Source organism: Montipora foliosa, chromosome 9 (genome assembly GCF_036669935.1).
Source record: "Montipora foliosa isolate CH-2021 chromosome 9, ASM3666993v2, whole genome shotgun sequence".
In the NCBI taxonomy this organism is placed as follows: domain Eukaryota; kingdom Metazoa; phylum Cnidaria; class Anthozoa; order Scleractinia; family Acroporidae; genus Montipora; species Montipora foliosa.
The window spans coordinates 8,830,603-8,846,718 of NC_090877.1; the positions used below are offsets into that span (position 1 = coordinate 8,830,603).

At 38.5% G+C, this 16,116-nt stretch overlaps 2 protein-coding genes across 2 annotated transcripts in view; one reads left to right on the forward strand and one right to left on the reverse strand.

The window, feature by feature from the left end:
• Window positions 1-3,032: 3,032 nt before the first annotated feature.
• LOC137969741 (uncharacterized) lies at window positions 3,033-9,928 on the reverse strand. Its single transcript, XM_068816091.1, has 5 exons — window positions 9,772-9,928; window positions 8,874-8,967; window positions 7,931-7,966; window positions 6,103-6,249; window positions 3,033-3,796 (listed from the first exon to the last, which is right to left on the reverse strand). The coding sequence occupies exons 2-5, from the start codon at window positions 8,956-8,958 to the stop codon at window positions 3,351-3,353; spliced, it is 714 nt and encodes a 237-aa protein (XP_068672192.1). The 5' UTR covers window positions 8,959-8,967; window positions 9,772-9,928; the 3' UTR covers window positions 3,033-3,350.
• Window positions 9,929-9,989: 61 nt separating this feature from the next.
• The window catches only part of LOC137969740 (intraflagellar transport protein 70A-like), a 30,202-nt gene continuing 24,075 nt past the window's right edge, over window positions 9,990-16,116 (forward strand). Inside the window, exons 1-8 of the mRNA XM_068816090.1 lie at window positions 9,990-10,148; window positions 12,311-12,376; window positions 12,614-12,684; window positions 12,767-12,827; window positions 13,869-13,946; window positions 14,154-14,210; window positions 15,336-15,404; window positions 15,487-15,553. Of these exons, the coding sequence (XP_068672191.1) occupies window positions 10,095-10,148; window positions 12,311-12,376; window positions 12,614-12,684; window positions 12,767-12,827; window positions 13,869-13,946; window positions 14,154-14,210; window positions 15,336-15,404; window positions 15,487-15,553 (523 nt within the window). The 5' untranslated portion in view covers window positions 9,990-10,094. The remainder of the gene's footprint in view (window positions 10,149-12,310; window positions 12,377-12,613; window positions 12,685-12,766; window positions 12,828-13,868; window positions 13,947-14,153; window positions 14,211-15,335; window positions 15,405-15,486; window positions 15,554-16,116) is intronic.

Here is a 16,116-nt window from a genome sequence, read left to right on the forward strand (position 1 = left end):
CGCCTTGGCGATCGGGAAATTTAGCTGAACGGTTCCTGCAAACTGAATAGAAACAAAGCAGTATAAACCAAAAAAAAAGATTTTTGTAAGTAGCATTGAAATAAGGGTTTTTTTTCTCGCGATCAGAAAAGTACAGGGAGCCAAATGAGGAAGTTTGTCCGAACCGCAAACCAATAAAAAAAAAGAGGAAGATTTCGACTAGCCTAATAATTTGAATAAGCAGCGTTTGCAAAAGCCGTTCAAATGTCGTCCTCTGATTTTCCGGAGTGCTTTAGAAGATTTTGAAACGGATTGTATTTCATTTAATGACTGGTTTGACAGAAGAAAGGATTTACAAACCATTCATTTTTTGGTGTTCTTCCGTCTAGGTTGAAGGAATATTGTACACAAAATGGCATGAAGGATCCTCTTATTCATCCACCAGAAAGAAGAGACAATCCGTTTGCCGAGAAGCCGAAATGTACAATTCTTTGACAACGGAGTTGCGCGGGTACCCTCTACGGCGAACTTAACTTTCAAAAGAAAAAAAGACAATCTGTTAATATTCGAAGTTGTAAACCAAGCCTGCTCGACGGAAAATGTAATGGGAATCGAGAAAGTTGATAAAATGGAGAAGAGCGCAGCATCTCAGGATCACATCAGATTGAAAAGAAAAATTCCGGCGTTAGGATCTCCATGTGGCAAAAGAGAAGCGGGGATAAATAATCGAGATTTCTTGTTAAGAGTTTATTCCGAAGAATGCCGTGTTTTGCGTTATGTTTTGTTTATGTTAGGAGCTTTAAATCTTTCTCTGAATTGTCAGACGTTATAACCACCAGCGGCTAATTAAAAATTCACGCCGCTGATCTGGAGAGGTCTAAAGATCAGTGACATAATTCGCATTTGAGATAAAAATTCAATTCAATATTTAGTTGGATGGGTTCTAGAAAAATTTAGACTTTGAGAATTCTGTTACAAAGTGAAGGTAGTTGAACGACTTATTAAAACAAATATTGCTCGAAATAGTCGAAGTCTGGACGTGTAACAATTTTGTTCAAAACAAAGCTGGTTTCCTTAGAAATTGAATTAAAAAGAACTCGCTAATAACCTTCCAATTTGTAAGCGTGCAAAAGTCCCCTTAGGCTCCGTTTTTAAGGAGTTAAGATATCCTATGCCTTTGGCGAGTAAACGTCTCAAAACATTTTCTTATGAAAACGCAGCGAGCCTTTTATACGAGAATCAAACGTTGCGGGGTTCGATTGGGAGGGCTCACCCGCCGAGCACGGTCACCCTCTTTCGAAGGTAGGGGGGGCACTTTCCAATCGAAGCCAATTTGTTACCATATGTTTAGTTTGGCTCGCTTACCCGAATCAACTCGGTCACGGATTAACTAGAAGGAGCTCGGTTAAACGGCGAAACATTTTTGTCAAACGGAAGCACTCATTTAGGTTGACTCGGATAGGAGGTGACCGTTATTCTTATCCCGGATAAGTTTTCTCCTTATAAACGGGGCCTAACCTGCTTTAGACGAAGGAACAATTTGGTTGATTGCGAAAAAGAAGAGTCTTGCATAAGAACTCTTCCAGACGCTTCAAGTTGTCATATTTTTGCCAAACCTAAGCATCCTGTACCCACGGAAAAACCGTGACTGACTCAGTTATATTGGTACCATGCAATAATTGTGAAACGGACTTGAACCAAACGACAGTTTGGGAAATGTTTTAATAAAGCACAAGAAAGCAATTTTTCTTTGAAGGGAAACTCCGCCTTGTCGAAGCATGTTAGCCCAACCAACCATTCGTTTACATCGGTTTGGGAGAATTAAAAAATTAACACCACGAACCAACTGGCGATCCATCAACCTCTGGAAGCTTCGCAAGTAATTCCACCCACGTTCCTTTCATGAAACAATTTCATGAAACGGCGTGACGACAACGGCCTTTTTCGTCAAGCATATTGACATCTTATTAAAAAGAAAGGAAGGTAATCAATGAATATTAAAGCACTCTTGTCTCAACCATACATTTCTTGGCCGTTCTCGTCGAAACAGAGACGTCAACTGAAATGACCAAATTTGAAGTTATGTGGAGAACATGAACACAGAGGAGACTTTTTTCAGTATTCTGTTTAATAAAACCCCCTAATGTCGTTTGTAATAGTTTAATTCCTGCACCGTGAGTTGCTCCACAACGTACATAAGGAGATAGAACGCACAGTTTGATGACCAGTTTAGCGGGTTTTTTTTACAGCACGGCTGCTTTTGCTGCTTGATTTAAACTCTTATAGATTAATAAATGTTTTATTACCCTCTTTTTTACGGAATCTAAATTACACTTTCCAATTCAAATCACGGACCTCGCGTTTTAATCTCAGGACATCGCTTTGCTGGTAGAGAAGTCCTGGGAACGAGTAGGGCAGTGAGTACATAAGAAAAACCTAATAAGATATCGCTACTTTCGCTGTTATCATGTCTAGCTAATGCGTATGCGCAAACTTTTCCAATCCGAAGCTTACCGTACGGGAGGCATAATAAGCTGCGGATAAGAAAGGGATTGTTCTCTGTTCTCTGAGAGATACAGCGCGGGAGAAAAATTAACTTGGGGCTAATGTAAGTGATTACTCGCTCGAAATCACGTGTTCCATCGCCATGAACACTTTCCAGAATTCCTGCAATTCATCTGGCTCAAACCTTTTCTTAGGCACATGCGCAAATGGAGGGTGCTCCTTTCAGTGTGAAATAATACCGACAAACTGATCAGATTTTTTTACCTACCGCGCAACTGGCATTTCGGGCATCTTGGCCAAAGGGAAATCTTCTTTACTGTATATAGAAAAAAATCAGTCCTTGCATCTTGACCAACCGCTCGTGTGGTTTAATGTCCAAGCAATAACATTGGACAAAGCTGCTAGCATATTATACTCAACTCTGTCTGGCGCCAGACGACTTTAACCGTCAATGGGGCAATGTCCCATTAATATGAAAAGAAAATGAAAAAGAAAAGAAATGCCCAAAGTAGACTTTTCATCAAATGAGGGGAAAAGATAGACAAATAAAAAGACTCTCTTTTATTCTGGCACAAAGGCTCAGTATATATTAATGAACCGATAACAACATTTAAAAAATTGCCTAAAGATAAAATTTTCTGTTAATAGTATTCTAATTTTAGAAACTTTACATTTATTGCGATAACCACGCTTTGTAATAGCAAGCAACAAGATTACAATTGCCAGCGTTCTTAACAGAATGTAAAAAAAACATTCATGCATGGAGAGATGGCAAAATTTTCAATGGATGTAAATTTTTTGAGGAATTTGGTTGAATGAGGGGAGGGCTTGACTGAACTGCGCAAAATTTCAAGCTGTAAGGCTATTCACAACTCTGTTTTCTCTCTTGGTAATTTGGTACCATCTTCTTTCTTTTCACCGTCACTTTCTGTGTCCTTACTGTCATCATCCTCTTCTTCTTCTTCTTCTTCTTCTTCTTCCTCTTCATCTTCTTCATCATCATCGTCATTGCCACCACCAGCGCCAAAACCTCCTTGCCCAACTTGTTGCTTTATCTGTTCCGCCAGTCGCTTCGCTGCGCCGGGATCATTGATATCCACATTCATTCTCTGAATCCCATCGTCGTTCTGCTGTGGTGCCCCTCCTGTTGTCAATTTCTGTTCTTGATTGTTGTACTTAAACTTCAAATCCTCCTTTTCTTTCTTTGTTCTATCCACACCCTCACAAGCCTTCGTCATCTTGTAGCAGACATTGGTCTCTGAATCTTTCGAGTTCTTTGTCAATAACTGTTCTATTTCTTCTTCGTAGTTTTCTGTGTAAAATCAGGAAAAAACACTCGTCATTTGTTTCCGCTATGCTAATAAAATAAAAACTTCTCACTCCCGCAAATAGAAACGCTAATCCACAAGACAGTAGGTGGGTTTTGGTTTCATGTTTGGAGTCTTGGTGACGTTGTGATTTAGTTTACAAGAATATGAGATGAAAACATGATTGAGCTTAAAAGAATATGAAAGAAGAAAGCGAAACAAGTCTACAATTACCTAATTATTCCTACTAAGGGTTTAAATATAATTTTCCTGTGCGGTAACTTCTTTTTTGCTGCAGAAATCAATAAAATACGAGAGTTTTTCCATCAAAGTGGTTAAGGTATGTCCTCTTGTTATCTGCGAACCGCAGTAGCGTTTGCTGGAGACACCCTCTCTGTTTCACGGAACAAGTGAAGTTCGAGACTTTTTATTTGGTCATTTTCCAAACACAGCAACCTCTTCTCTAAAAACGGTGGTTGGTTTTTGTTGAGAACAAAAAACCGGAGTACCCTGTGGAAAACCTCTTGGAGAAGAGTTCAGAGTCTGTGAATAGATCCCAGGCAAAATTGCTGGAAATCGAACGCTCTCACCGCTACCTCAAGCCTGCTCCCTATCAAGTGGCCTTTTTGTCGAACCATTTTGGAACTATCGATTCTCAGATATGGCTGGAAGAAGGAGACCGGCTGTGTACGAAAAAGAGTTTTCAAATTGATCCAGCGTGCTCTGAACAATCACTCATTTACCTCCTCTAGTACTTAAGTCCTTTGTGTTCCATGGGAAGAAATATGCGAGGAGTTACATTTTCGTGATTACGACTACTAACTCTGGTTTGAAAATTGATAGACTCTAACTGAAGTGCAAGTTTTCCTTTTAAGCATGCGCACTTGAAAAAACCAGGGCCTCCAAACGCAATGCGTGCGGAGTCTTCAAACCTGGGAACCTCACCGGGTCCAGTCGTTTGAAAACGGATTAGTGATTGCACGTGATTAGAGAATAACGGAAGTTTTGATTTTGCCTGTTGAAAATGGCTAACCAATATAATTCTAGGTTGACGAAAAAGAAAAGTCTGGATCAAAACCGAGTTGTGAAAATCTTGCGGAAAATCTCCTTGACTTCAGGCTTTGAAAAACTGGGTCGTGGTCACTGAAGTCCCTCATCTGTTGTTACACATATCCATGAGTGTGATTTCCAACCTGTCGCGACCACAGAACTCTTACTACTCATTCCTTGCTCATCAGGTCACACGAAGGCATAATAAACAAGAATTAGTTGACAAGTGATTGTTCGGAGCACAAGAAGCGAATAAAGATCTAGTACCGCATTTATGGCAAACGGCAAATGTCAGGCTGAAATTTGCATTTTGCCAAAAATCACAGAAACTTGTTTGACCTTCGCTGATTCTTGCCTGTGTTAGCGATATGTCGAGCGACTTCTCAAAGGAGAAAGATTAGTTAAAATAAGAAAAATATTATGGTTTTATGACAAGTAGAAGCTTGCCAAGGATGGCAAAACGGAGAACTGATGGAGAGGGGGGAGTAAAATGAGCGCACCGTCGACCTCAGCTTTGTCAGTTGAATTACTGTTACGAGTTATCGACGTTAAATATGGCTACTTTTTTACTTTTGCCGTTTCCAGCGAACCCGATGCTCAACTTTCAAAATGTGAAAGTCGTTTTGTACTCAGAGGGAAAGCTCAGTCAATCAGTGCTGCCAGTATTAAACGTATTTCACTGACTTTGTTTTAAGGCCTGGTAAAGAATTCCCACAGAAATTGTCAAAATTTTAAGCGACCTCCTACTAAATCAGTGACTAACGATTTAGGAAGGGACTTCGTCGAACACAAAAGTCGGCGATCAAGTATACATAATAGAGTTACCCGGAACTTCCATGGTCTCAATATTCCCCTTTCTCGCTTTAAAACTAGCCAAAGATCTTTTGCTTTTTGAGCGGCCAAGTTGTGCAATAACTTACCTGATGATTTAAAGATCATTACGGACACAAAAGTGTTCAAAAGGAGAATGCTTAGCTACCTTATTGAGAAGTCGTATTAGTTAGGGATCATTTGTAATTAGTGATTTCTGTACGAATATCTAAAGTTTTCTGATCTATTTATTCATTTGTATATTTATTCTCTTATTTATTTTATTATTATTATTATTATTATTATTATTATTATTATTATTATTATTATTATTATTATTACTATTATGTCAGTAGCTTTGAAAACTATCAAGTTAAACTAAAGGCTGTATGTCTGTCTGTCTGTTGGAAACTTGCACCAAAAATAAGAAAGCAAAAAAGGGGTGACTAACCAAGGAGAAATCTGCAAGCCTTGATTGTCGTTGGTGGAGAATAGAGGTACGTTGAAAAATATTTTGCTTGACAGATATTCTCCATTGCCTCAACGACCTGCAGTTCTCTTGGATCTGAGCTTTTCTTGGCTAACAACTTGTTTAATTCTGTAAAGAAAAAGAAAACTTATTTTAAGTGTGGGAAAATGTAAAGTTTTAAACCTTATTTAATGCTTGAGGCTTGTGTATTCTATTTGCTGCAAAGAAAATGTAATGATTGAAATAAAGACAATTTCCTTTCTAATCTAATAAGCATATCACAAAATAAAGAAAATAAAACCAACTGTTTGACACAGAGAGAAACTTCACATCATCCTGCTCAGGATGGGACAAGTAAGACATGCCCAATGACAACCAAAGCTATTTTGCACTCTAGAGGGAGGGAGGGTCAGGAAAGAAATAATTATTAATAATTAGTCGCCTCAGGCGAAGTGAATATTGGTGAATATTTACAGAGAAGTAGTCGAGGTAAATATTCCCAATATTCACTTCGCCTGAGGCAAATAATATTATTGTTTTCGTGTAATTTTCAGCAGTGAATATCAAGAAAGTGCAAAACAACGGGCTAAAACAAGATAAAAAGGCACGAAAAGTGCTTGATTGCCTTAGCAGCCATGCCTCCAAAATGTTATATTCACCAGGTAGCGCGGTGAATATAACACTAAATTCTTATACATTCACTGCTGAAAATTATACTAATTGTTAAGAGAACCAACATAAATTGAACAATAGGTAGTATGCAGAAATATATTTGACAGATAACATGAATGAGGGCAACTTTGTAAGCAAGGTCCAGCAGAATGAAAGGTATTTAAAATAAAATAAATAATTATTGCATAGTTGACTTCAGCAACAGAGAAGACAAATGCAGGTTTTTTGTATGTCCAGTTGGTGATGAGAGCAGAATTTGATCCAGCTTCTGCACTGAAGTGGTGTCACTCTTTGTCACTGGATATCCTTTTTGTGGCGGAAATCACACAGCCCTTTGGATCAGAGCAAGATGAAGCTCTGTTTTGTTTAGGGTAAGGCTTCATTGTTTTTGGTAAACATTAAGAAACAGCCCCTGCTTTAAACAATTAAAAAACATAAGCTTGCGACTGTTTGAACTACAGTCCTCAACGGGTAAGCGAGGGAAGGAAATTTTTTTAATTGTTTCAGCCAGATGCTGTTTCTTAACTTTTATCATGTTTTACCCTGCTACAGCCCTTTAATATTTTTCATTGTGTTTGGTGCATACATGTATTTGGTGGTGCCTGTTGTTTTTTGAATGAATACAATAGGTAGACATATCCTAATAGCTGTGTCCTAGTTCCCTTGAGGTGATGTTTTCTTTATGTTGAAACCGCAGTCTGTCACACAATTATTGCCATATCGACCTTTTCAACCCCCAATTGATTCCGTCATTTACTGCTCTTTAAATGTCCCTTCTAGCCCACCCAATTCACCCCCTTGCCCCCAAACAATGTGATCCTGTGATCTTTGACTACAAACAGGCAACATCAAAATTGGGAGGGGGGTGGGGGATCTTGGAAAATTTATAGCATGGCACAAATAATCATGTTTGTTTATGCTTGTAAACTGCTGCTACTACTGTGCAGACACAGTGTGTCAACTCATTTTGATGCTGACTGTGGCATTTAAGAAGTCAAGGTAGCGAAGGTAGGGGAGTTCATAATTAGTTATCCGCTTCTGTTTTTCACTTAATGTGGACCATGAACATGTACATGGTCACCTTTTTGCTGAAATTTGCGATGAATATTGCTACAATCAAGGGGTTGATTCACATTACCTTTCATAACAGCACTGCAGCTTTCACAGAAAATTGCTGTAAATTAAAAACAAATCTAACTGAATGTTTGTTTGCCTTTTTAAAAAGTGAGGGTTCAAAGAGTTTCAGTGGATTTTTTGTCCTGTGAAATGTCATTTCTGGAATTTGATTAAGGGAATGAGACAGAAATTGATATTTCAATCACACAAAGCAGAAGGGCCTGGGATGCATTAAATGCATAACAGGTAGTACACATGAGTTTGTCATGTGCTTAGCCAATCTAGGCCAGCATTAATCTCTGTTAGAATTCCAAAGTACATCTTATTTTTTGTTAGTCTTTACACATGTAGTATTAAAAAGAGATACCCCTAAACCACAGGGAGTTATCTGCACTGCTAAGTTCGGAGAATAATATTATTTGTTTCCATTTTTTCCCAATGGGTTTTTTGCTTTTTGTGTCTGGAAGCATTGCTACAATCGTGGACAAAACTCTTAAGAAAATTACCCTTCCAAGTGCTTTCAGTTGTCAGTAAACAATTTGACCCCACTCACCTGTCTCAATCATCTCAATGTCGTTTTTTGGGGGACATGAATAGTTTCCTGGAAATCAACACTTTCCAAATCAACATTGGATAGGGGGAGGATGGAAGAGAAGTAACTGCTTTGGATTTCACAAGGGAAAAAAGTGAAAAAGTGTTTTTTGTTGCTTTTTGTACGGTTTTCTCAACAAGTTTTGTCCATGACTGTAGTTAATGCATTTTAATGCATCTCAATTTTCTTTTGAGAATGAAATGTATGTATGCTTACTAATGTAATACTTGGGTCTATATTTTACTGATGTGTAGTGTAGTTGAAATACTAGCTTAGTGAGCTGTGGAATTCATGTCAAAGATGTTTTTTAATGACTTTCATAAGGCTCAGTACACACATCAGAGATTTACATAATGAGCTTCAAGTTACTTACCTTGTGACATCTCTGATGGGAGTTTTACTGTTAAAGCAGGAATGGAAAAGACTAGGACTGCTAAAATTCTTAGTATAATGTGCATGCTTCTTGCCTGAAAGACAAAACTTATTGTATTATGTTTTTCACCAAATTCACAAGTGAGAAAATACTATTTAGAGGTCAATTAAAATGTGTGAATTATTTATCATCTAGTTCAAAGTTCCCTTTTCCTAAAATGTGTTTAAAAAAATCAGTAAGCGAGAGAAGTTTTCATTGCATGAGAGACTGGCCTATCAAGTTTTCTGGGATCTGATTACCAACAGATATGATAAACCTTACTAACCTCAACTCAAGATAGAGAATATAATGATTTATGAAAACCACATATTTAAAAACACTTTTATGACAACATAGCAACATTATTTTATATTGAGCATGTCTCATAACAAAAAGGGGATAAATGATCTCCTGTTCAACAGTTACTGTAAAAATCCTACTGTAGTTATTCGTTATGCTAGAAATTCTATACTGCACTTAAGATATACTTAATTACTAGGCCAACAAAAATTATGTTGACAAATTCCTTTCACCGGCAGTAAGATGTCGAGTAAATTGAGTACATCATAGTACTAGATACATTGATTTTCTGATACAACAAAGAAAGATTGTGGGTAATAAATAATTCAAACCTAGTGGTTTTAGATCTTATGCCGGGATAAGGTAATTCATCACCGTAATTAAAACGCTTTGCTTGAATAGTAAAACTTGCATTGTACTTATCTTTAACAGTGATCTTTTCGAGACATTTTTTTAAGTCCGAATTAGTTGTTTCGACAATTTCATATTTTGAAAAAGGGCCGTAAGCAATTTTCAGAATTTTGGAAAACTTAAATATTCAATTCGATCGATCACTCACCGACTGAGATTAAATTATTCTTGCCTCCTTAATGAACGTAAAATAAATTAAGCTGGCTGCAGTTTTGATCGAAAGAAGACCAATCCCTCTACGACTGCTCGAATCAAAACAATTAACAATGAAATAATTTACATTGTGGACGAAAAAAACAGATCTTACCAGGCGTTCCGCGTGCCATAAAATAATCTTAGGCGCTGTAAACTGGGACCTAGTTACCATTTCTTTATCCGGCATTGTGGCTCCTTGTACAAAAATGTTTTAGTTTAGGTGAAATTTCGTTCTTTTCTGGTACCTTTCTGGTATTTTAACGGACGAGTTTGAAGATGGCCGGCACACAAGTCAAAGAGGGAGAATATACCACCACAATTTATGGAATGGTAAGAGTTCATCTTCCATTCGTAATTACAATATCTTTTTGACATCGGTTGCTCGGGAACAGCTGAAATTTTGTAAATAAACACGGCCAGGATTAAATTTAATTTTTATAGACATTTCGAGAGATCCTTCCTTGGGGATCTTTTTGTCTTTTTTCGGGACAAAGCTGTTATGGTGTTTGGAAATCAATGCGCTCGTTATTTTTTTTCGTGTTATAGTGTGTTTGGTTTCTGTGGAGGGAGAGCAGAGGGGAGGGCTCATATCTCAGTGAATTAGTGAAACATACGTTGCTCCTCACTTTCATATGGATGATAGAAGTTTATGAACTAGTCAGGCCCAGCACTACATTATGTGAGATGTTTGGAATGTTCATTTAGATCCCCTGCAAGGAAAGAGAAATAACTGACCCATGGTGGAATTTGGAATACGAAGCCACAATATCAGCTGATGATTAGTGTAGTTCTATACTGGAAAGTGACCATCACATGTCATATACTGTAGGATTAGGCCTCATTTGTTTGTAATATTCTGTCCTCCGCTTGCTACTGGAGGATAATGTAATATTGCTTCAAATGAGACTATTTTTTCTCAAAATACCTAAGGCCTTCTCCGCTCAATAGTTACGGTTTTGGAGCTCACTAGGTAGAGTGAAGGTAATCTAATTAATTAGAAAAAATCCAGGGGTCTTGGTCTTCTATAGCCTGCGTAGCAGCCGTTTCCCTTTTCCAGGCAGAGATTGAACAAGCGAGCGATAAAGCAGGCGAGCGCCTGGGGTGAGCAAAAAATTAGGGAGAAGTGGGGATGGGGTGAGCGAGAAGGGGGAGGGGGTGGGGAGGAAAGGAATCGCCTGCAATCAATCCCAAGCATTTTACCGAACTCTGTTCGCCCATGAACGGGGAGCAATAGTGCAATTTGATTGGTTAGTAGTCCGTCAATCAAAAAGTGGACATGAAAAATTTGACATTCGTGCATAATCGACATCCGGAATACAAAACAAGAAACAAAATCAAAAATATGGCCGAGTCCGTGGAAGCTTTCGAATTTTCTCTTCAGGAAATGTTAAAAGATCTTTCAAAAAACGGTAAACAGATTGATCTCAAACCGTAGCAAGGAGCTGCCATAAAGAGTTTAGTCCATGGACAGGATATCCTCTCAATTTTGCCAACTGGTTTTGGCAAAAGCGCTATCTATCAAATACTCTTGGGAGTTACATACATACATACATACATACATACATACATACTTAATTGACCGCTCCCCATAGGGGCTTTTCAATGAAACACAATCAACGAAACGACAGAACACAACAGCAACTGTTAAGAATCCCAACAGGCCGGAGGCAAACCAGTTGGCTATTTACAAGTGCAGCCGGGAAGTTGAACCAGGGACTACTTGGAAGAAATTCAACGAGTGGTCAGAGCGGGTCTTGAACCCGGGATCTCCGGATCTCAAGGCAAGCGCCCTAACCACTGGGCCACACTGAGTTACACACTGAGTTAAGGAAAAGTTAATGATCATTGGCTCTAATGTGACAGTTGGTGCCCCAAGGGAATGCGGTCTGTTTGGGGGCGTTCGGTAAAATGTCTGGGTCTGATTGCAGGCGTTTCCTTCCGTCGTGGTTGTTTGCCAGTTGTGGTCAGTCGGTGCATTACACCATGATTTCCTGCACTTGTGTCCCGTAGAGTGTAACTGTGGTATTGTAGTTGCGTGGCGGACAGTAAGCATCTTTGTGGAGTGTTTTTAGCGGGTAATTCCCCCTTTCCTCCCAGCCCTTTTTTATCCGGTGGGGGCTCATGGCTGGGTTGCCAGGACTTCCATCTAGGAGATGGCTGCCATTAGTGGAAACTCCTAGATATCTCAGGCACCCAACCTAATAAACTGCTTTGTCTTTTCTGCAACACAGTTACCACGCCACAGTTGCATGTATGTACCCTACAGTACACAATTGCGGGAAATCTCGGTGCAGGCACTGACTTCAACATCGCTGATCACAACTGGCAAATTACACAACCTCCACTAGGGTTGCCAGAATTTCCCAATCTTGGGAGCAGTCTCCATCTAGGAACTGGCTGCCAATGGTGGAAACTCCTGGATGTCTCTCAGACACCCACCCTTCCCTGGCGACAGAGTTCTCAACCTTAACTTTTCTGTTTCGTGTCCTTAGATAAAGAACCAAAAGTTTCATGAAGCAATTCAAATCCTCTCTCAGGAGTTAGAAAATCACCCAAAGGTGAGATTGACAGACACAATGGATTTTTCATTACTTAATACAGTTTTGAGTTTCATGTCTTCAGCCCGTCAATATACTGCTGCTATTTGTTGCTATTATGATCATTTTTTGAATGGTAGCTAAATTGAAAGAAAAACATAAACCTATCTTTTGAATGTTGGGTGTGTGTAACCTATAGCTACATGTAAATAATCTGTGCCTCTTCTTTACTTACTTTGCCATTTCATTTCATTTCAGTCCAGGGCAGCACTTTCATTGTTAGGCTACTGCTATTTCCAAGTTCAAAGCTTTGATGCAGCTGCTGATTGGTAAGTGCAGTTGTCCGTTAATGGGGACATTGATAATTTTATACACATGTTGTTCATTGTGATGCTTCATTTTGCATTGTAGTTATGGTCAACTGACACAGATCCATCCAGAAGTTGATGAATATAAATTATACTATGCACAGGTTTGTTATACCTATTGAGCTAACAAAAACAGCGATAATATTAATTATTGATATATCCATAAAATTAGGCTTTCCAATGCCTTTCAAGGTATTTAGTGTGTTGATTTATGCCAGAAAGATATGGACCCTTTTTAAAAGTTCGATGTCAAACCAAAATACTGACACCTTCCAAACATCTTGTCTGAGAGTCATGATGGATGGCAAGTGACCTGAAGTGGGCTGAAATGACTCCTTTTAGGAGCAAACCAGATTACATTGCAGTGTTTCAGAAAAGCAGGGGGTCTTGGGTCAACGGTTTGGTGGGAGCTGTGGAAATTTGACCCTCTGGAATTCCTTGTTGACACACTGCCTTACAAACTTAAAAACATCACGCTTTGCTAGATATTCTCTAACCCACTGAAGACTGAGCTGGTGTTGGTGGTGATGGTGGGGTGGTTGTGATGATGACGATAATGATGATGATAATTTTTATACCTCGTCCAGACAACTGACTCGACTTGACTCCAATGATAATAATGTTGAAAGTCATGAATGTTTTAGGAGATATTTTCATGGGACTGGGACAAACTCAGACCGGTATGAACTTGTACTAGACAAAGTATGAAATTTTTGCAACCGTTTACATGAAACCAGGACAAAAATGTTTGGTGCCTGGTTTCAGGATGATAGAAATAATATTTTTTTCTTATAAATATATTGCAGACCCAAAAGCTTACAGGCTTGAAATTTCTGGACCCGGTCTGAGAGTTGTCATGTGCATGAGAATGGTATCACTGAACTAAGACTAGTTTCTCGTCGCGGTCCAGCAACCAGGACAAAGTGAGACTGGTGTCAGTTCATTGTCAAGCCGGTCTTGTGTATATGCAAAAGAAGATTTTTATGTATGGAGGCTGATACAAACTCATGCCGGTCTGAGCTCGTCCTGGTCTCATGTAAATACCCCCTTAAAATGACTTTTTTTTATGAGTGTTTTTACTGCTTATTAGAGGTGTATAATGACATTATTCAGCCTACTAACTGGAGATCATTTAATATTCGCAGTCATTATACAAAGCATTCATGTACCCAGAGGCAATGAAAGCAACATTTCAGATTGAGAATCCTACATACCATTCAAGGGTAAGTATATTTAATGGAGGGGACACAGTTTTTGACTGCTTAACCCATTGATCCCTCCGGCGCACCAGGACGTCCCCACTTGACAAATAAAATCATCTGGTGTTAGATCAAGTCTCTTTCCCAGAAGTCAATGTGTTATCATCATCCTGCAGCTGGTTAGTTATTTATTATTGGCACTAAATTACTGCATTCTCGTGCATTTCAAAGGTGTTGAAGCTTCAAGCTGCTATCCGATATGGTGAAGAAGATTTGCAAGGAGCCAAGGTGACTAGTGATTTTTCTTATAAAAAATAGTTTCAAATTTTTTGACCTTTTTTTTATTTTGGGGGATATTTTTCTGTTTGGTGATTCCACAAGGTTTTACAGGTATTTTCTGGTTTATCTTGAAACCAATTTTTTGTCAGCCAGGTTTAAAGTGCACCTAACCCCAAAATATTTCGCTAAAATAAATCTTTGCAACTGTTCAAAACGCATGGCGGCCATTTTTTCATTTTTCAAACAAATCCTGCCATTTTATAGGCTTCGAAAGTTGAGAAAATCCAAGCATCTTTTGTTCACGACCGAGTCAGAAGGGGATTTTGTCTATTCCTGATTTGACGTCACAACCTAATTTGCATGCATTTTTACAAAGAGTTAATACAATGTAAATCAGTTTGTGACGTCAAATCAGGAATAGACCCACTCCCCTTCTGACTCGGTCGTGAACAAAAGTTGCTTGGATTTTCGCAACTTTAGAAGCCTATAAAGTGGCAGGATTTGTTAGAAAAATGAAAAAATGGCCGCAATGCGTTTCGAACAGTTGCAAAGATTCATTTTAGCGGAAAAAATATTTTGGCTTTACCTAGGTGCAATTTAAAAGGTTCCAAATAACTTGCTTTAATTTAATTTAACTTAAATTTAACTGAATTGAATGTGTTTTTAAAAGAATATTTCTTAATAAAAACTAATTCAAATTTTGTAAATATTAGTGTTAACCTGCACATTTAAAGTTCAAAATAGAAAAACCTTTGCTGTTGTACTATGTAGAGGCTGACAGTAATCTGCAGGTTGCAGGTCATTGTTTTTCACCACAGCTGAAACAACCCAAACTTTTAATATGCTAATGTTAGGCCTAAACTCTTTGCTTTAGATAATGACGTTAAGCCAAAGTCTTGCGTTTTTGTTGAGGTTTGGGTTTTTTCTGTTAGGGTATTAAAAACAATGACCTGCAACTGTAACCTGCAACCTGAACTTTACATTCTCTGTGTAATTTGTAAATTACGTTTGTTGCCTGGGTTGCAAATGATTTTTTTTTGCTTTGGCAATGCATACTCACATGATCATGAGAGCATGATCAGAAAACCTGTTTAATGAGTCCTTCTGTGTTAACATTATTGTTTTATGTTTAAGAGTATGGTGGAGCAGTGTGCTGCTGATGATCCTGATACAGAAGTTAATCTGGGATGCCTTCTGTACAAGGTAAAAGAAAAACTGTTTAGGTCGTAGAAGTCATAAGTGTGGTATAGTGCATCAGTGAATTGTCTTATTTTGCTGTTCGTAGGAGGGTCGACATTCTGAGGCTTGTCAAAAATTCCAGACGGCAATGAACATTCTTGGGTATCAACCAGGTACAGTTTTATTGACAGTATAGAAGTAAGTGAAGGGCTGACTGAACTGGTGCTCATTGGTTTGAATAATTGATTTAAATCCATTACCTTACAATAATTAACGCTGGAAACTACAACTTCCATCCACCATCTGGTTTGATGGCCCAGAGATCTTCCAAGCGATTAAAAGCCAACAAGCAACCTGACCTCAGAAATTGAGGACACTGAACTTTCTCAATGAGGAAAAGTGAATTTGTCACAAAACTTTCACAGTCCACAGTAACAGCAAATAAAGATGATATAGATGGCATAATTTAACACAAGTTCTGTGTACACACACTGTAAAGGATGTTTATGTCATATGTGGTGAAAAAGAGGTACATGCATATATTGTAGCAGAGGAAATGACCTTTAAGTTAGTTTACCATACATTCGTGGCAGTGCTGACGTCTCAATTTCAAAACGCTGTCATGCAGTGACAATATAAAAAGAATGGGAAATGGCTACTTGGAGGGCCTGACACCTCATGCAAGTGGTGGAATTGTGAACAGCACAATAAATTATTGCATTGTCTTGGTTTTGTG